This window comes from Elgaria multicarinata, chromosome 8 (assembly GCF_023053635.1).
Source record: "Elgaria multicarinata webbii isolate HBS135686 ecotype San Diego chromosome 8, rElgMul1.1.pri, whole genome shotgun sequence".
Lineage (NCBI taxonomy): Eukaryota > Metazoa > Chordata > Lepidosauria > Squamata > Anguidae > Elgaria > Elgaria multicarinata.
The window spans coordinates 48,926,244-48,947,605 of NC_086178.1; the positions used below are offsets into that span (position 1 = coordinate 48,926,244).

The 21,362-nt window shown below is 40.2% G+C and overlaps 1 protein-coding gene across 5 annotated transcripts in view; it reads left to right on the top strand.

The window, feature by feature from the left end:
* Window positions 1–19,345, top strand: part of CEP63 (centrosomal protein 63) — a 32,177-nt gene extending 12,832 nt beyond the window's left edge. For 4 of the 5 annotated variants that reach the window (XM_063132307.1, XM_063132306.1, XM_063132309.1 and 1 more), the window contains 10 exons: window positions 2,332–2,454; window positions 5,122–5,235; window positions 7,328–7,561; window positions 7,827–7,972; window positions 10,107–10,221; window positions 12,198–12,395; window positions 12,718–12,783; window positions 14,869–15,074; window positions 15,579–15,870; window positions 18,845–19,345. In XM_063132307.1, coding sequence (XP_062988377.1) covers window positions 2,332–2,454; window positions 5,122–5,235; window positions 7,328–7,561; window positions 7,827–7,972; window positions 10,107–10,221; window positions 12,198–12,395; window positions 12,718–12,783; window positions 14,869–15,074; window positions 15,579–15,870; window positions 18,845–19,030 — 1,680 coding nt within the window. In that variant the 3' untranslated portion in view covers window positions 19,031–19,345. The remainder of the gene's footprint in view (window positions 1–2,331; window positions 2,455–5,121; window positions 5,236–7,327; window positions 7,562–7,826; window positions 7,973–10,106; window positions 10,222–12,197; window positions 12,396–12,717; window positions 12,784–14,868; window positions 15,075–15,578; window positions 15,871–18,844) is intronic. The other variant, XM_063132310.1, reaches the window with a different exon arrangement.
* The last annotated feature ends 2,017 nt before the right edge of the window (window positions 19,346–21,362 follow it).

The following is a 21,362-nucleotide window of genomic DNA, read 5'->3' on the forward strand; positions in this document are numbered from 1 at the left end:
ACATGCATAGGATTGCACCCTTAAGGTCCCCCAACAGTAGAACATTTGGTTGAGTAAACCCAGCTTGTGTTTGAAATCTAATTCATACATAGCAGATGGATTCTATGCATTTTGGTGTGGTGTAGTGCTCAAGTGTTAGACTGGGAGTCGGGGGATCCGGGTTCTAGTCCCCACTTGGCCATGGAAACCCACTGGGTGACTTTGGGCGCCAGTCACAGACTCTTAGCCCAATCTACCTCACAGGGTTGTTTTTGTGAGGATAAAATGGAGAGGAGGAGGATTATGTACATTGCCTTGGGTTCCTTGGAGGAAAAAAGGCGGGATATAAATACAACAATAAATAAATAAATTAAAACCTCATGAAAAAGAATGTTTTCCTACCATTTTCACAATCTGCTGTAGAACTTTTCTTTCAGGGTCTGGCAACCAATCACCTTCAGTTTTAGAGTTGAGCCTTTGGTGTAATAAACTTTATGGTTAGTAGCCTGAAGCCCAGATTCATTATGTTCTGTCTTCTAGCTAATAAAATACAGCACTTTGCATCTCCACTCCTATTTGATGGTCCTCATATGTCATTCTAAATGGCTGCTGAGTTGCCTTTGCAAAGTCATTCGGTCGTTTCAGATCTCTTGTCTACCACATGGATCAGGGATGGATTCAGCTTTCCCTTAAGCTAGTGCTCCCCATAGCTGAGAGTGGTCAGCTGCTTATACCACCGCAGTTCTCTGAGTATTCTTACGTATGTTCTCCTCGTGGACATGATAACACGGTGCCTGATCCAGTAAGTCCTATGTTCAGTGAAGCTTGTTCCCAAGTAAGTGTGCATAGGAGTGCAGCCTAAATCTGTTTTTTTAAAAACTTGATTAAGAAAATAAGAAACAGAAGGACTTGATGTACTGCAACTATTTTGTTGTAAGGTCTCAGATGCAGTGACAGCATTTCATGTTTTGCCCTCCTTCCTCTTTGCTTGTCAGCTACGTGAAGTTAAATGCCATCAGAGACTAGCAACGTATTAACCTTTTCTCTCTGGAGACTTGGTTGAAGTCCTGCTTACTGTAGGCCATAAATAAAATTAATTCTGTGCTCTTGTTTTTGCAAGCTGAAGACATCTGTCTACATCCTAAGTCTTTTCATTTCAGCATGAGTAATGGTGCTTGTTTAGGAGCTGCTGCCATGGGGACAGTAACAATTCTGCCAAGCAAGATTGAGGTTATGTGGCAGAACTTTGCAAGGATTGGAAGCTGGAGTGGCAGCACTATGGGACAATCAGGAGGGCTGAGGACCATTAGCAACTCAGGAAATACCATAGCAGGGCAGTCTCCAAGTGTATTAGCGCTAGTGTGTTGTGTCATAATTCCTGAGAGAACAGAGATATTGGAGATAAGGGACGGGTTTCCCTTTCCAGCGGTAGTGCTACCAAGGGAAATCCCAGGCTTTCCCTAGCTAGTGCTAGCAAAGGAAACTCTGGGTATGGTCTCCATGGCTCTGTGGGCATCACTAGAAGTGGCCAGGGGGCAATGGGTTGTGCACCCTTTCATCCCTCTCCATTTTCTTTGCAGTAAAGAAGTGTGACTCTTGATAGCAGGCTAGATTGATCTAAATCAAGTTTCACATTTCCAAACGTATATATTTTGTTTCTAGGTTTTGGCTGTAAGTTGCCTTGGGTGCCCTGTCTGGGCCTAAAGGCAACTCATAAATTTATAAATAAATAAAATACAAACTAGTTGCTATAACAATTAAAACTTATTGATAATTCATATTTGCCTGCTCTTCCCTCTCCCTTTTTGTCTTGTTGGTGCTCTGCCCTATTCATTTTTCTATTTCCATTTTATTTTCTCTCCTCCGTTTTCTCTTTTTCCCTTAATGTATTAGATTGCATTTTGTTTTGTGGGAAGATGGGGGCTTATGGGGAATATTTACTTCCTTCATGTGTTATGCTTCCAGTGAGAGCTGTTGTGTTTCCAGTGAGAGGTGGTTAACATTTTTTTCATTTATGATGAAGAAAATTCATTAAACTCCAAATAAAAATAAAAATTCTATAATAATATATCATCTGTAAACTGGCAGCTGCTAAACACAATTACAAGCCTGTGAGAAAAATGTTTGTATCATTCCTGAACAGAGTTTTGATCCTCACCCTAATAAATCAAAACATGTTAGGGATTCAGTAACTTAAGTTTTGAATAAGGTCTGGAATATACTTCTTAAACTTTATGTGTAAAAGATAGATTTCTTGGTTGCTAAATGCTAGCATTTGGTTTTTAGGAAACCAGTGTTCCTCGACTTTAACCCTTACTGACATTATCAGAAATCTCATTGCTTTCCTTGCAGCTGGCCAGACTGAAGAGAAGCTATGAGAAATTGCTGAAGAAACAACTGAAAGAAGCTAGGCAATCTGCCAAGAGCCAAGAGGACGATCAGTCTGAAGTAAGCATCCTGACCAAGAGACTAGAGGTAGGTGGGTAAAATGTAGTCTTGCTCAGGATTACATAAACCCGAGTAGCCCTGAATAATTGGTAGGACTGGAAAATTTCCAAGATGAATTACTTGCCCCCCTTTGGGAGGAGGTTATAATAAGGATAAACTTTGTACTGAAACAATCTTTAATATGGAATGATGTGCATGTCTTCCTAAACTACCTACTGGCTTCTTGGAAGTTAGCACCTGGTCAGTGCAAATGGATTTTTAGAGCCCCTATGACAGCTAAAAGACTACTATTTCAATGGAAGGATAGATGCTCAATTCCCATAATGCATTGGACCGAGGACTTAATGCTATTAACATTTGAATGGGTGTTACATAGATGCCACTTACAAGTGAATAAGTACATGGATATTTCTTTGGTCTGCTTTTCTTGAAACATGCATAACTCTCTCCTTTTTTAATGAATGGTATATCTGATAAAAAATGATATTTCTATGTAGTTTGTTTTTTGTTTTTCATGATTTATTTTTTGTTCTGTTTTCTTAATTTTACAATAAGAGATAAAAGGGAGGGGGGAGATGAATTACTTGCTTGCACCTATACTTCTGAGTAGACTTGCATAGAATCTCTCTGCAAAGCATGTAAACCATTACAAGGTTCGCAGTATTTTCTGTTTTCAGGTGCTTTCTTAGCAAAGGTGTTGTCAACTCTCCTTGCGTGTATGTGTGTGCGGGCACATGAATATATTGCGTATCCATGGCTTGTTTGGAATCAGACCTACAAGCATTGGCAATCACAGTATACAATAAGATTTCAAAGAATGTTTAGAAGAATGTTTTCTTTTTATTCAGCTTGTTCTTGGATTGCTCTGTAAACCTGATTTAAATTGTCACAGTTTAGATCATGTATGGGAATCCATGGGTGCACATGTGACCCTTGGCCACTCTGTGCTTCCTGTGGAACCCTGCCCACTTTCCCTACTGCTCAGCTGACCAGCCATTAGCTTGGATTGGGGAACAAATTGCTGCTTACTTTCTGCTAATAGCAATGGGGAAACTATGATCAGGATTGTGGCTGGTGGGGGAGAAATTTTAAACTCCCCCCTCCCCCACAGCAAGATCCTATCTCTGATCTCAGCAGACAAGGAAGAGACAGGGCACACGTGTCCTCGCTGCTGCCATCACTGTGATCAGCCTCTCCTCAGTGCGATTGGCCGCTCCGCCACGATCCAGGATACTCCAGTGACCCTGGAGGGATTGCTGCATGTTCCACAGCCGCCTACTTCCCCTGAGATCTGTCATGAAATGGCCTCCGTGAGTTGGATTTCTGAATCCGAGGCACAAGGCTTGCACAGATTTCAAGGCACTTGGTATTTGGAAAAGCTGCTCCTAGTTGCAATTAATGAAAACCGGGTTGTAAGGCAAGATAGAATCTGTCCACACATCATGATAGTCCACTGTGGCTTAATTTACCTGTTCGCAGGTGCCATTTTTGCTTGGTGCATGCATGGCTTTCTGTGGCTTCTCGTGTCAGGCAAACTCAGGTGGATGGGATTGTTTAAGTGTTAGACAACTCTCAACCCTAAAACAAGTCTTGAGTTCTTTGAGCGTTATTTAATCCTCAAACAATCCCTGCCACCTGGGTTCACACAACACTGCAAGCCTGGCAGCTGCAGGTGCCATGCAAAAATGGTGCACGGCACAACATGACAGTCCCCACAGGTAAATTACACCACAGTGGGCTGTTGTGTCATGTGAACCAGGTCACTGTATACACCGCATTTTCCCCTCCTACACTATCAAACTGGTAAAAGAGAGAGCTGCACTGTTGATCTCTTGTCTGATTTCGTCAAGGCTAATGGTGAAAGTCCTGTTTTAACATGCCTTTTAATTGCTTATGAAAACTGCTTAAATGTGTTGATGTTTTTAAATTACTGGCTTTATTAATGAACTACTTCAAAAATGTGTAATAAGTCACAAACACCTTTTGAAACATTTGTCAGTCACCAGTGTATTGCTACAATACTTAGTTGAGTCTCTCTCTCTCTCTCTCTCTCAAAGTTGAGACATAGAGAGAAAGAAATGACCAAATGAGTGGTCTGTACTAAGGGTATGTCTGCACCTGCCCCCCTGTCACAATTCACTTGCATTTCATCCTTTGCTTTGGTGTTAAATTTTACATATTTCTAGTACATACATAATGCTTAGGGGCTTTGTTTACAAACAAGTATGCTGAATTATTCCAGTTACAGGAGGCTGCCTTCTTCCCATGGTTGTTAGTAAGTCACTGGAAGCTTTTTGTGGTGTTTTCCAAGAACACCGCATTTTCAGTCTTAATTAATTCAGCAGTGTCTGGTTTCTGGATCTTTCCTTATTGCAAGAGTAGGCAACTTCATGCTTGCAATGTACATGATTTTGTAGCAGATTCTTTGGAAAGCAGAACTTTTATTCTCTGTAAAACCAGCCATGAGTCTGTTAGTGCTCAATATCCATAAAATCAGTAGTTGACATGAATCCTAGAGGGGAAGCCAAAATAAAATACTGTTTTTCTAAGTGGTTGCATCAGATGGCTGGCTAAATGGGATCCCTGTAGTGGATAAAAGTATGCAAGGTAATCAGAAAAAGGCAGAAAATACTACATTTGAAGTAGAGGATACTTTTCAACCAAACAGATAGTGAATGGCAATTGTCCTTACAGGAATTCCGTCAAAAATCTTTAGATTGGGAGAAGCAGCGCTTGCACTACCAACAGCATGTGGCATCACTGGAAGCACAGAGGAAGGCTTTGGCTGAGCAGTCTGAGCTCATTCAGGTAGAGTTAATGGAGGATGAGTTGTTTGCCTTGGAAGGCAGGAGAAAGGACTTGCGGCAATCTCCTGAGCCTTCGTACAATTTGAGCTACCATTGAAATGACCTTGAATCTCCCAATGGAATAACCTTGTCCTCTTCAATACGTATACGTATCTGGGAAATAATCTGAAATCTGTTTAGCGGTGGAGAGGCAAATGCTCTCTTTTGCTCTTAAGTGCCAGCAGTAGAAAGGCCATAAAATGACTCTTGTAGGAGAATGGCACAGTGTGAAATTTTAGAAATCTATTTTGTTGAAAGCTAGGTAGCTGCCAGGTGCCAGACAACATGCCATGAAGCGTACCTGACAGGTTTAAATAGTGCTGTTCAAAAATGGTGCATTTCCTACAAAATGTGCATGTGGCAAGGTAACCAAAGCAGTGTAAATTCATAGCTCTGTTGTTTGTGTCTCTTGAAGCAAAAGCACAAAGCCTCTGCTGCTTCTGAAAAAAATTAATCTGTTCATTGAGTTAGTGCTACTGTGGCTTAGTTAGTTTAACCGACCAGGTGCCAGCTGTGAAGACGCTTGCTCTGACACAATCACAGCAGACACTGATAAGAAGCTCTTGCTGGGAGCTTTGCACTTAATGGACTCCAGAGTTGCCACTGAGTGGAAGTTCTGCATGGCAGAATTTAGCAGTGATGGGATTGAAGCTGACACTGATGGCGGCTTTGTAAAAGGCCGATGCTGGTGGATTTGCTTGGACAAAGTGTGAGCCTTTTTGAGACAAATGCCTTGCTGCAGCTGTGCCTGTGTTCTTGATGGCTCAGCCTTCGGAAAGCAGACTCTGTTGGAGCCTTGGCTGACATCAGTGACAACGTAATAAAACAACAGGAAATAGGATAGCATTTTGATGGCAATCAAAGAGTTTTTAACTGTGGATATGCAGTTACCCTATGCGTGTTGATTTTGGAGGATTGCGCCTTTGCACCAGAAGTACTGTCCGAACTTACAATTGAACAAAAATAAAATTCAGCACATCTCATTTATGCTCATCTGCAAGACTCCAATAATGTTTGTTTCCTTTTTCTCATCTTGTGAGGGTTCCCACATGCACTCTTGCCAAAATAGTGATGTTACCTTATTGGTTGCCCCAGCTACATCAACCCTTCTGTGCTGGGTCCTCTGAAGCCCAGGAATGTTGTCATCTTCAGTTTTCTTTTTAAACTAGCAGGTGAACAGCGTGAAGAAAAACTATGAATTTGTGAACAAGCAATGACAAATAACGATTGTGACATGTAATATTCCCATCTCTTTTGGAAGAAGTCTTCTTTAAAAAGAGCTTCTAATCCAAATGTCTGAAACTCTTAATAGCTGAACAATCTAGTCTGTATCATAGTAACTTGTACTTTTAAATCTGCGTTTCTATCATTTTAGTGGGTGACACTTTACTTATGAGTTTTATTTAAAGATGAACCTATTGGTTTGTGGAAGTCCAGGGATCCACAAATTTTGGCAGGGCTTGGTAGCCAGACAGAACTTGAGCTTGTTCTCATCCCTGTCCCTTTCCTGAAGGGGGCTGGGTGGGTTATTGTCTCTGGTGTCACCCTGTGTGCTGTTGAAGCCCATCACTACAGTGGTAAGCCCCCTCCCCAGTGTAAAAGTGTTGAGGAAAGCAGAGATGCATCCCTGTTGTGTTCAGCATTGGAAGACTTCTGAAGCCCTGCTTTACTGTGGGGAGGAGTGCAAGGGGTACCCCCTGGAAATGCACTCCACTTCAAAGATGCTTAGATCACCTCTGGCACTGATCCCAGAAATTCCAAATTTCCCTCTGAAGGACCGAAACCATGAATAGCAGGTGATAGCCTCAAAGGATAGGATTTTAGTCTTGGATGTGGACAGACAATGATCTGGCCCAGTCATACACAAACTGGGTGGCCTTGAGAAGGTGTTTCACCCATGGCTCATTATCTCTACAATGGAAGTAAACTCCAGAAAAATTATCTATTAGGATGGAAAATACGATTATGAAGGTCTCAAGTTCTGAATCCGGCTTTGTTTTTACTCTTGTAGCATATTGCTAAACTTTATCAGAACTATGTTCTCTATGTTACAGACTCAACTGTCCAGTCGAAAGCAAATGTTTGAGTCTCTGGAGCTGGCGAGCCAATCTGAAATCCATCATTTAACCAGCAAGCTGGAAAGGGCCAATGACACTATCTGTGCCAATGAATTAGAAGTGGAGAGGCTGAATATGAGAGTGGATGATTTGACTGATACCAACCAGAAGATTCTGGATGAACAACAGAGACTCCTAGATGAGCTGAGACTTTCCCAAAACTCACTGGAGGTCTGTGAGTGAATTGCTTGGAAACAGTGTAATGTACAGCTTGGGCTGGCAAATCACCATTTAAACAGGCTTCCTCTTAACTTTGTGCAAAGATGCTCTTAATTGAGAAGCAATGTGTGGTAGGGGAAGGGGCTGTTCCAAGTTGTCCTCTACTTGGGATATATACACACACAGGCACAATTAATAGTTTTCTTATCTTAAGGTTGTTAACTTAATCCTGTTTGTTGTATCTGTGTACCAGTAATTTCCATCTTCTCTTCTGAAGGTTCTGCATGATGAAAAGATGGAACTCAGAGCCACTCTGCTATCTCAGGAGGAGTTTGTTAACAACTTACAGCTTCATAATGAACAGTTACAAAAGGAGGTGTCCAAACTAAATGAGACCCTGCACACCAAAGAAGTTCTCATCAGGTATGGACGTGGACATCAAAACCTACCCAAATTATTTACACTGGAATTTGAAACAGGAAGTGTATTTGGCAATCTTCAAAAAAGAAAAAGGAGAACATAGGATTATATGGGCCCACAACATGATTTGATTGATTTGATTTGGACTGAACTCTGCTTTTCTACCAAAACAAAAACTAGACAGTCCACATACATGGTGATATTTCTGCTTTCTAATACAAATAATAATGCAATAGGCTATACTAGAAAACAGCAATGTCACCATGTATGTAAAATGTCTAGTTATTGTTTTGGTATAATTTTATATATTTTAGACTATAAATTTTTTACAAATGCTTTTTATACTTTGTATTATAGACTAGTCATTTTATTAAAGTTTATTTTGTGGTAGCTCCATTCTTACCTTTAATTATCTACAAACTCTCTTAAACTCATTTTGCTTCTTTTGTCGAGTTTGGTTTAAGATAAGACCTTTATTGATGATTTTAGGCACAGGCACTGAGCCTTGCTTTTCATTCTGTTTCCTTGCTGATTAACATCTAGAATGTAGTTTTAAACAAGGGGTAGAAACCTTTCTCCTCCACCCCCCACCCCCATCAAGGGATAAATTTCCATGGGGATAATCTGTTGCAGGCTGCATGTCAGCAGGGGTTTGGACCAGAGCCAAAAGTGGGTGGTGACACCTCTCCTCTTTTTCTGCCAACCACTTCCTTTTTGCTTTTGCTCCCTTTCTGCTGAAGAGGATGCTGGAGGAGGGACAAATTGCTCTTGCCAGAGGTCTTAAACTATCACTTGCAGAAGGCTTCAGCCCCTACCATTGTTGTATCTATTTCAGCTTCCCGTCATATATTTCCCCCTTCCCACCCTCCTTTCCCTCTGGGTTCCCCCCACTTGCATAAAATTAGGTCAAGAACCCAGCCCCTAGACCCCGTTTTAAATAGTAATGGCCCCATGATTGATAAGATTCCTTAAATCGCTGTTCTAAGATTAGGAAGGTCAGTAGCAGCTCATTGTCAGCAGTGCTAAAGCAGAGCTCAAGGTGGGCAATGTAAACGGTTGCTCCGTTGCCTTCGTCAGTTGCAAGGCTTGATAGGGAGAATGGCAGCTTGCCAGTATTGCTGCTATTGTTGTTACTGTTAGTTTTATTTTATTGCGATCATGTTTTTATAGCTTTTAATAATTTATTGCTTTTAATGTTTCATGTATTTTGTTGTAAGCTGCCTTGTGAGGGCCTTTGCCCTGAAAGGCGGCCAAGTAATGTAAAAAACAAATAAATATTGCCATTAATTCATAGCTGCAATGAGCAGGGGGTTGGACTCAATGGCCTTATAGGCCCCTTCCAACTCTACTCTTCTGTGATTCTATGAGTTAAAAGTATATTTGTTGCTATTTTCATCATATATTTAGCACTTTAGAAATACAAAATATATTGCAGTGTCTTGTGTCCAACTACATTTATGCTTCAGAATAGAACTCGTGTGACAGACTTTGTTTGGCTGTTGTGAGGCTGAGATCTTCAGGGGTTGATCTATGTTCCTGTTTGGGTCATTAAAACAATGACTGCAGAGCAGTGAGGGAATCAAAGGAATCTACCACGATGAGGCAGAATTGGGCAGTATATGCCTGCAGCTAGATCATGCTGACTCATCTTGAGGGCAGGTAGATGATCATCTCAAAAATTTCTCCATCTTTAGAAAAGAATACATAGAAAACAAGATATGTATCTTTAATGTGTCCAGAAGCTCTGGAGGTGGTTTTAGAAATATTTATGCTTTTTTTAGCAATTTACTTTGGGTTATGCAAGTATGGTCTTCCTTAGAGATAGCTAGTTATAGTATTTTTTATCTCATACTAAGGCCCAAGAATCATATTAAGTTCCACTATAGACTTGCTATAATGACCAAAATTATGACTGCATTTTCTTTCTTCTGTTCATTTGTTGAGCTAATTATAAGGTATCAAACAAAGTCTCTACATCTTGGACAGTGCTGGGTAAGATTTGTGCATCAAAATTGGAGCTCAAGTAAAATAGCAGGGGAGCGGAAAAGCTGCCCGGTTGTTTGGGCTCTGTATTTTGTTGTTACAATAACTTCCTAAATATTTTGTTAACATCTGTCTTTATATTTTGGGGCTCCAGCCTGGGATCTACGAACACAAAGCGCATCCAGCCGTGTGAGGAGCTAACTAAGAAGTGTCGGGAGCTGCAGCTGGCTGAAGAGCACCTTTGCCAGGCCAAGGCTGAAATTAAAAAGGTTAAGTGCCTCTTGTCCGAATAAATGAAAACTGTAGGGTGGTGTATAGTAAAATAGATTTGGGAACTGTGAGAATATTTTCTGCGGTAGCCAATGTTAGTCCTACATAGAATTGACCCATTGAAGTGAATGGGCCTAGTCTATGTAGGATTACCATTGGATAGTGCCCAGGGTGTTTGCCTCAGCAGGTTAGGTACAAAGTAAATAATGTATAATTATAGGCTAACACCTGCTTTGTATCATGGGTTGTTTTCCTAAAATCGCCCACTTGAAAAATGCTGTCTGTAGAAATTGGAGGGACTTGCCTGTATGTAATGTGTGTTAGTATCAGAAAGCCAGCAAGGTTTCCAAAAGTCCAGAAGAATAGCTGAATGCAAAGAACTGCAGGCTGGAGCACTAATCCGGCATTGAAATGAGAAGAGGAACAGAACAGGGCCTGACTTATAAAACCATGCGAAGTGAACATCAATAGGACTAGTTGATAGGCCAGGTGGACGACCAAATGTGGATCATTGTTAGGGGACATAAAGAGAGCAGAAGCATATCTACCAATCATTTATTATGTATCCCTTACCAATACATCTTTCTTTGTCTTCTCCAAGACTGTATGAAAAACAAAATAATTTCAGGGGTTTGCATAGAAGAGACAAGGATAGGTTTCTGAATGTGAGCAAGTCTGGGAAAGAAAAAAATGTAGCAAAAGAAAGGGGCTTCTGTTTACTTCCAATAGAAATTATAACTTTGATCTTCTATGAGTGAAGTCTTTAAATTTAGCCCTCTCTCCCATAAAGTGCGTCTGGAAACTTTGTGTCTCCTTTCATCTAGTGGCACAATGAAAGTCCAGGAACTCCCTCCCATTTACTCCCTTTGCAAAACTGCCTTCAGAGCAGACATTCAGATTTCTTAAGCTATAGTTTCCCAGTTCAGATGTTGCAGGAGTCCATGGTTTAAGAAACAGGAAGATTCTGCAGATGGGTGATATAAGAGGAAGAGGAAATGTTCAGGCTTGTCACTTGCTCATGCTCAACAAAGGCTCATGCCCATTACATCTAAACCAGGCCTATGTTAACCACCTATATTTGTAAATGCTAGTCCAGTAAATGTTTTACATTCTCCTTAGCAGCCAATATCAAATGTCTAGCTTATACCAAGAACCAAATCTGGATGGGAAATACTCAGGTTTGATCGTCTCAACTTTAGTATTCTTCTGAAATACTCTGGCAATAGTTTGGAAAATGTGGGGTCAGTTTCCCTTAGAGGGCATGGAATATTGGGAGGGAGTAAGGTGTGGAGTTCTAGGGATAGGTAGGGTACTGAGATTGGTGGAGCCTTCCTCCCCTTGCTAGCCAGGACATGTGGCATGCCTTCAGTGGAACATTCTCATTGACCCCTACTGAATTTTTAAGGATGACAGCTCTCCCACAGGGCCCAGCATCCTAGCTTGATTTGGAAGAGCTGCTGCTTTATTCTACTGATGTTTCAGTGTGTGGTTTTAAGAAGTGGTCCTGTTCTTTTCCTCTAATGCCATTGTTAGATTTGTGCCTGAATTTATAGACCTTTAGGAATGCAAAGCATTTTCTAAATATGGTGTGCTTTGTTGTATTTGCACCTTTTTGATGACTGTGTGCAATAGAAACCCAGGAGCGGTCAAATGGCAGTTGTGTCTGTTATAACTGCCAGGACATGAATAATTAAATTTGCCAGTCAATTTATAGGTAATTTGCTAATTCATCATGAATGAGTCCCTGATTCAACGGAGTAAAACTACCCTGGACTGCAACACATAAAATGAGGTCAGACAAGACTATTATATTGAATAAACTCTGAAACCATGCTTCAGACTAGGGTTCAGTAGCGAACTGGGGGAAGGCATGCTTCCAGAGACCCTGTTATCAGCCTCTGCAGAGGTTCACCTAAGTTACTTTCTGATCATTGCTGAAGTGTTAACCTGTAAATTCATATACATCTCTGTCCAGCTCAAGGAGCAGCTGTCACACAAGGAACAAAGTCATAGCAGTGAGTTGGAAGGAATGAAGCAGGAGGTCACACAATTAACACAGGAATTGCACCAGCGTGACATCACAATTGCTTCATCCAGCGGTTCTACCTTGGACTTGGAGCAGCGACTCAGAATAGAGATTGAAAAAGCAGAACGAAAGGCAGTGGAGCACAGGGTAAAATGGCTGTTGTCCCTTGAAGTGGTTTGATGTATAGATCTATAAAACATGAGATTGAAAATAATGACATGAGACTTAGTTTGCATGCTTGTTAGAGACCCTTTAGCATTGCTGGCATCACAGTTCCAAATTTAGTTATGAGGGCTAGTAACCTGCTAAGATGAAAGTTGGGATTCTGACATTTGAACTAATTTCTGGACTGAATAACGCATGCCTTTGTGGGAGGCATATGGACAAAGGACTATACGGTTCCTGCATCTGATTTATACGAATGCTTAGAAAAATCAATTGATAACTTTTTTTTTAACCAATCTTTAAGGCTATATTATCTCAGTTGGAAGCTCTCAGGCACGAAAACCACCATCTCTCAGAAATGCTGCAAAAGGTAACGTCTGGTGTGATGGGGATATGTTATTTCCAATGTCGTGTGGTCATAGCCTCTCTTAATAACACTTGGCTATTGTGTGTTGTGCAGACAAGTGCATTTTTTGTATAGTTATACAAAACTACTGAAGTTTGCAGGTTAAGGCACTGTGTGTGTGTGTGTGTGTATGTGTGTGTGTGTGTGTGTGTAAGGGCTCAGCAGTGTTTAAGTGAAATTGAAGGGGCTTACTTCTCAGTAAACATCCTAAGGACTGAGATAAAAAAAAATACATGTATAAACTAAAATACATGCATTTTATTTGCTGTGACACTAGGTGTCAGTGCAAGTTGTCTTAATGAATGTTAGTGAAGATTATAAGGAAACATTGCAATACGAAGTGGCATTCTAAGCCTGCTCACAAGTATTAAACCACAACACACTCACTTTGAAGACTAAAAATAGCTTTGTGTGTACTTTTTATACTTAAGTGATATAATGGGGCTGTTCAGATATTGCATAAACATACGTATGATCCTTTCTACACATGGTGAGACCAAGAGCGGGCCTTTGGCGTGTGTGCTTCTTCTGATGTTGTCCCCACTGTCACCATATATAGAAGTGAGCTCTTAAACTGATCCTGTTTTTGTTTGAACGTGGGATCTCCCTGGATCTTCCAGTTTAGTATCTTCCAGTTCAGGTGTTCGCTAATGCATCTGGTGAGGAGAGAAGGAGGCGGTTCACAAGTAGTCCAATGGCCCTCTCTCAATCTCTCTGCATAGAGGGTAGAGGATCATGTCCCAACATCATCCATGTGGAGGGGTGTATATGCTTGTGTCTAGGGTTTCCCTTTTCAGTTTACAAATGTATCATATTTGGGTTGATATGAATTTAGACTGAATCATATTACCATAATACATTTATTGGGCCAACTCAAAAATCACCAAGTTCTGTGCAAGCTTTTGAATCTTCAGAACTCTTCATGGGACAAGATGGTAAACAATGCAGATAAAAGGCACACAAGGGAAGAAAAAAGTGGCTGACGTTAAAGCCATGGAGTGGAGTCTGCATTTGGTTACAGTCTTAAAGTTGAAAGTAAGAAGGGACTGAAGTCATGCAAATTAGGCTGAGTGGTTTAAACTCAGTAAATAGCTGGATCTTTTTTTTTTTAATGCCGTTGTTTGTTTTTTCTTCCCAGCAATCCTTGGGAGGGTCCCAAGTATAAGGTTAAACCATCTCAGTATCTGGTAGAGCCTAATTTGAATGTCTTTTGTCCCCTCCCACTTTCCGTCTTAAGATTGTAACCAATGCTGATTCCACACCTTTAATATTAAACACTTTTCCACCCCCACCCCCAGCTCCCTTTTGTGATTTGTTTACTATCTTACCTGATGAAGAAATTGGAAGAACTCAAAGAAATGTTATGACCTTTCAATTGGCCTAATAAGGGTATTACACTAATATGGATTTTTAGCATTTTTCTTTCATTATTTTACTAACTTTCCTTTGAAACCTTGAGAAAAAAATTGGAAGTGGCATTTCAAAAATGGATTTTTTTGCTCAAGGTCCCTGAGCTGACATTAGTCATGCTTTGATTTGTGTTTGCATGTGTGGTTAGTTTTGTCTGTAATGGAATCTTGGACTCATTGCTCAAGAATGGTCAGTCTCAGCTGGTTATTTAAGCTCTTCTCTGCAGCTGGCAAATACACTAATCACACAGCAGTTTCAAATGAATGGAGTGTCAGGAGGTTTTGAGTATACCCAACTACAAGCTGGCAGTTCCATTGGCTTGGATGTAAATGGTGAGCTGTACAGCTGGAACATATTTAATGGGGCTGACGTTTAAGTGTTCACAAATTGGTCTTGAAGTTCACGCCCAATTGAGATGAATGAGGGAAGCTTGTACCTCTGTAGGTTTGATTAGTTCAGTCTGCCTAGATGTAGACTCGTTCAGACAGTTTGTGATGGATTTGTCCTCCGAAGGGATTTTTTCCTAGTAGGAGGCTTGGAAATTTTACTTCTTAGATTTGCAATACAGAAGCAAACTTTAGGGAGACTTGGTTTGTATATACAAGGCAGTACTGACTAAAGCATTTCTGTCATCCTAAGGCAAAAAACATCCCCGTAGCAGAACTCCAGGAAAGTTATGCCAAGGCCCTAAATAAAGTGGAGTCTGAGAACAAGCAACTACAGAAAGAACTAGCAGAAACCAGAGCAAGCTTGGAAGCTTCATCTTGGGTCTCGCAGGACAAATATGAGAGTATTGTGCAACAGATGCAGATTCAGGTGGCAGAGGTAAAGAATACAGAGAACAGGTAAGAGTCTACAAAGCTTTGGAAATGGAGAACAGTAACTAACAAATATTTAGGCTTACAGCACTACTGGTTTTAAGCACAAGTGAATACTAAAGCATTCCAAAATAACTTGAATCCTTTTATCATCTCTAGCCATTTCCCAGATTGTTATCCTTCAGCTGTAGGTGAGCCTTGAATAAAGCTCTTCGTGTGTTGCCATTATTGTCAAAGCAGATTAAGAGGAACATTGAAAGCGGATGCCAGTTCTTCTCATTTGTCTTCTTCCTGGATTTTCTGATGCCAGACGAAGCTGTCGTATAGTTCTTATATGTACCACACATGGTCATTCCATTATTACACTTAGATATTTATGTGGCGTCTGTGGCATCCATGAATTTTCTGCTTGGGACATGTAGAGCACTGACTATGGTCAGTTTGTTGCATAGTTTCCCTAAACAGTCTTGTGTAGTTGCAGCTGAAACGAGCTGGTCTGTCATTCTAACATAGTTTCTAATCAATGTGCAGGAGGATGCAAGAGCTACAATGCAAGCATGAGGAAGAAATGAGAGCACTTAAGGCTAGATTTGACAAAAGTATTCAGCACTATGAAGAGGAAATCCAGAAAGTGCGACACTTGTCAGCCAGAAAGGTTCCTGTTTCTAGTACAGCTGCTGGACTGTCACCTCGGATCAGCAGGAGCAACTCTATGGAATCTTTGTCCTGTGATCCCCTTCTGAGATCAGATCCCTTCTCATGTGGAAACAAGGAATTTAATTATGATGTGTCAAGTGAGCGCGAGAGAGAATTTTTGCCTTTGGTAAGCATAATAAATGGATGCATTATATGACACGAAAGTGGGTATGTTCTTTTCAAATTAAGACTGCAAAGTTTCTATAGTACAGCACCTGGTAGCAGCATCTTGCTGACAGGAGGGCATAACAAGGGTTGTCCCAACTTCAACTGACTGCTCCTTTCCTGAATGCAGGCCAGAGAACCATTGCCATTCAGGTGGTGGCAGTACAGGGCTGTTAACTTTAGATGGGTGAAAACATGGGAGAGCAAGGAAGACTTGCTCATAGAGATGTAATGAGCAAGCCTTACATTGGGGGCTGGAGGGGGACACAACACGTTCTTTGCTTTTTGGAACAGGGAAGAAGAGAAATTTTGGGTGGGGGTGGAAACATATGCAATACTTATTGTACTGTGTTAACAACATAAAATGCAAAAATAATAACTTTCCTACAAGCAAAATTGTGAAAATGCCCAATACTAGATAGAGCAAGCAAGCTGCAAGCTACTGATCCTATTCTACCCAAGCACACATATTCTAGCTTTTGCCATCTTAGAAACATAAGGGAGAAAGTTAAAAATAGAAAACATGACAGAAACAGTTTCAAACAGTCATAATCTTAAGGATTGGCAACACCCTTTCCTAGTGTTGGAAGACTTAAAGACTTCCAACATGCGCTGGTAACTTCAAGGCTCGACTTCTGCAATACGCTGTACATAGGGGCTACCTTTGTACCTAGTTTGGAAACTTCAATTAGTTCAAAATATGGCAGCCCTAGGGGTGACCATATTACACCAACATTAAAATCGCTCCACTGGCTGCCAATTAGTTTCCGGGTGAAGTATAAAGCCCTACATGGTTTGGGTCCAGGTTACCTGCGGGATCGCCTTTTCCCATACAATCTGCCCCGCACACTCAGGTCCTCTGGGGAGAACTTACTTCAGTCAGCCAAAACTAGGACCTTTTGTTCTGTCGCCCCCAGACTGGAATGGCCTGCCGGAGGAGATACGTCAACTTAACTCTCTCTCTGAATTTAAGACAGCTTTAAAGACTAGCCTTTTCTAGCAGGCCTACCCAGATGAATTTGAAACCTAAGCATTTTTAAAGATGTGTTGATTGTTACTTTGTATTGGTTTTATATGGTCATTTAATTAATTTTATGTATTTGATTTATATTGCATTGTTGTACTAACGTTGTTCCCTGCCTTGATCCAAAGGAAGAGGCGGGTAAGAAATATTTGATTGATTGATTGCATTTCTATACCGCCCAATAGCTGAAGCTCTCTGGGCGGTTCACAAAAATTAAAACCATGATATAAAATACAATATAAAAGCACAACCAGGATAAAATCAGCAGCAGTGCAGAAATACAAATTTAAAATACAAATTATTATTATTATTATTATTAATATTTGGAACATTGAAAACACTGAACTCTACGGTATACATAGGAACTGTCATTTTGCAATGCTGTAAATTATCTAACATAAAAATCTTCACACTACACATTTTGAATCAATAAAAACATGTCTTAAAAAGCATTTCACTCATTCCAAAAGAGAAATATATCATTGGAGGGTTTTTTTCAGTGTACCCCCAAATTTTCAATGTTTCTGTTGAAAATCCATCCCACCCAGTTTTTCTCTGGGCTTCATATCTATACGCATAGCTCCTGCTTCTCAAAGATTTCTACTCAACGTCCAGCGCTTTCTTTTATAGGGCTTTGCATGTATGCATGCATATGCTGTGCTGAGATAGGCCAACACAGCACTCTGCTGGCAAACTGTGGATGAGCAGGCTAAATCAGCAGCTGCTTGCCTTGCCCCCCTCCCTCCAAGGGAGAATCCAGATAATGTAAGGGTAGTTCTTGCAGGGGAGAACTATGTAGCGTGGACCTTGGAAGGGCAGGTGGAATCCGAGGAGACCCCCACAATGTGTAATATTATGGAAATGACAGTATGGCTAAATTGTTCCCCAAACACTGTGGGACAAGACTGAAAATGACTGCAGGTTTGTGATTGCATGGAGTTATTACTTTGTCTTAAGCAGCAGGGCAGCGTGATGAAACTAAATGTATATACCCAGAGTTTTGACATGAATTTGATGGCTTTTTTTGCTGCTAGGTTGGATTAGTAACACATTCATGTGCAATGTAAATCTCTCTAGTAGTCTCAGAAGGGCACAGAAGGGTGTCTCCTTACTTCTCTGCTTTTTGCATGGGTTGTGTTTGAACTCTTAGTATGATCTTCTTAGACTTCATTTTCACAAGGTGTGCCTTCTAGACCATATGGCTGCTGAGGTATGCTGAGAATGATGAGGGAAGTGTGAAAGGTTTGCAGGCCAAGCCTGGCCTTGTTGTCTTGGAAGCCAGGCCCATTGATTCCAGTGAGGCTTTTAATCCCAGGAGCATTTACCCAGGAAGCCAAATGATCATCATCATAGTTTTGAATCATGATTTCCAATATGCAACATCCTCACATCCAGTTTTACCATCAAAGTTTTTCAAAAGATGCAAACTTAGGTATATGTGCTTAGAAGCAAAGAAGCTTTCAATGAGACTTACTTCCAAGTAAACATGTTTGGATAATGGTACGTGCTAAATACTATACAATTCATTGTTTTTCTGAAAAAAGTGTAGGGTGTCAAACCAAAATGGTCTTGCTGCTGGTGCACCAGATGAAATACAAGTTTGAAATGTTCTTAATTATCTAAAAAGGATAAGGTTCTTTTTCAAATTTAGTAAAAAGAGATTGACTTGGATTTTTTTTAAAAATAATTGCAGCTATGATTGTTACCTTTGGCAATGGAAGTTTCATTTGTATTTTAAGTCTGTTCTGTTAAATACCGAAATGAAACTTTGCCTTTTTGATTTCTGTTAACATACTGTAATCTGGTATTGATCGAGTAATGCTTTCTTCTGTCACAGTGTAATAATAAAACTTAGCATTAGGTCAAAAGTCTCCTATTTCAGAATCCTATTCAACATGTCTTTTCTTTTTAGAGCCCCCTGCCTACTACAAACATTGGTGTGATTGCTGCCAAGTTCCTGGAAGAGGAAGAAGTAAGATCTCACCATATTTTGGAACGCTTAGATGCACATATTGAAGAGCTGAAAAGGGAGAGTGAAAAGACAGTGCAGCAGTTCTCACACAGCAAAAGTTACATTGCTTCAAGGTCCATGGATTAAAGAGCTGGCTTAATTTAAGTTACTTCGAGCAATAGGCGGGAAGTGCTTGCGACCTAAGGATTCTCAGGAGCAAGCAAGGGGCTTCCCTTCTTATTTGTCCTAAGCTGCTCAGTGGTGGTGAAACGAAAAGGAATGAAGTTGGTCTGGAGCAAAACATTCTGTCTGGTGGCAGCAATTGCACTACTATAGACAATCTCTTTGGCTGCCTTAATTGCGTCCTGCTGCCCCAGAGTATGCAGTGACCTTCAGAAGGTAGTAGTGATGTAGCCTGTTGTATGAGGAACATATAAAGCTTATTTTATGTATAAATGTAAACAAATAAAATGACACGTACACCATCATCTTCCTTTTATATCAACACAAACCATGTTGCTGACCATTTTAAGTATGAGATAACCCTCTGCTTCTAAATTTGCTTGCACTCTCTTCCATAAAACATGTTCAGCTGGTCATAAAAAGCAAGAAAAAGACTTGCAATTTTGCTTATTTTCTTGTCAATGTGCAATGTTGGTGAGTATTTCCTGAGTTGTTCTCACACCAAATTAATGATTTGATAGTAGTCCCATTGGGATTCAGTTCTATTACTGTATTACTTTCATAGATGTAGATGAAATTCAGGCAAATAGCTATTGCATGAAAAGAGAGGGTTTAGTTATAGAAGATAAGTTGGGTCAGAAGGTGAAGTTCAATGTAAGTAATCAACACCTATACATGAGATCAGTTTTATGTAGACGGCAGCTGTCTTATGAAGTACTAAAGCAGCTGTCCATAGCCATAAGAGCAAATTTAGGAGGCTGTTTGGTGTGCCAGACAGCTTTTAAAAAGTTGTTTAGCTTCTGGAAGTTAAACAGAACTTTAAAAAGCATGTCCTTGGGCAAAAAACAAGAACCCAAGTGTTGTCCTTTCATACCCTCAGTTTATTCTTTCTGCCTAGTGTTCTTTAGTAACTGACTTTGAATTACTAGTAAGATTTCAAACTTTTGAATGAATCTAATTTTTCAGTGAAATTTCAAAAATGACAAATGAATCTTTGAAATAATCTCAGTGTTCAGATAAATTCCTAATCCCTGGATTTACCTTTTCAAACACTTCTCTTAATCTGTAACATGGTCTAATAATATATCCACAAGAAGAAATGTAACCAATAATCCCTCCCCGCTGCCACTGCCTTTTCATAATGTGTGATCTGACCTGGTGTCTTTTTTTTTTTAACCATTTAAATATAATGGTATTAATAATCATTTTCCTCTGCTGGATAGTGATCTAGAGAATACATTACCTCGGGAAAGTGAACAGCCCAGAGAACCACCGAGATTGTTTCAGCTGTGGGGTGTCATAGAAATATAATAAATGAAAATGAAATAAAAGTGATGGATGTTTATAGATGCAGTGAGTCTTGGTGCCAAGAACTGAGGACATTACAGCTACCGGACATTACTTGGAGTTATGCTTCAAGAGTACATCTTAATGTATGTCTTCCAATTTATAGGCAAATCTCTCTAGATCACCATTCTCTTTCCACCTTGCTTAATGTGTGTATTGTGTTTGCTATGTTTTTTTATGGCTCATCGCCACTTTTCACCAAAGCTTTAGCTTGACACTGATGGACAACATGAAATCAAACTCGGCATGAAGACATGCCAAAAGAATAACGTAAATTTTGATTTATACTTTTCTGCAGGAATGGTAAATAATACCTGTCATAGCACAAGCAGCATTTTATTTGGTTGAAAACTATTTGTTTTCCAACTGCAGCAAAATGTATGTGCTGTACCTTTCCCTGTGTGAGAGTACTGTGTTAAATTTGGTATAGAGGGACTGAAAGAACAGGAAATGTGCCTCTTGCCTCAAGCAGCTATCATTAGAGATTTATTCCCTGGAAGGCAGGAGAGGCAAGGAGAAACGTGCATTTAGAGCAAGACACTTCAGCCATAGATCTAGAATCTGAATGTACACAACGGTTTTGACATTTCCTACACCAAGCAGGTGAAGTCCATGAAAGTGACCAACATATTAAGTAACAGTTTCTAGAGGAGTAGCCATGTTAGTCTTTTGCAGCAAAACCAACAGTCTTGTGCCACCTTAAAAGATTAATATATGTATGATGGGATAAGCTTTCATGGACCCGAGTTGCATCTGAGTGAGCTCTGATCCATAAAAGTACATGTCTTAATATGTTTGTTTATTTTAAGGTGCCACCAGGCTTTGTTATTTCAACATAGACTTTATGGATCCCTTGTAGCAGCAGTTTCAGAGGCAGAATTGTGTAGTAATTTGCTGTTGTGAAACCCAAGTCTTCAGAGCAGAAAACTGACTTCTCTGTTAGCATAAG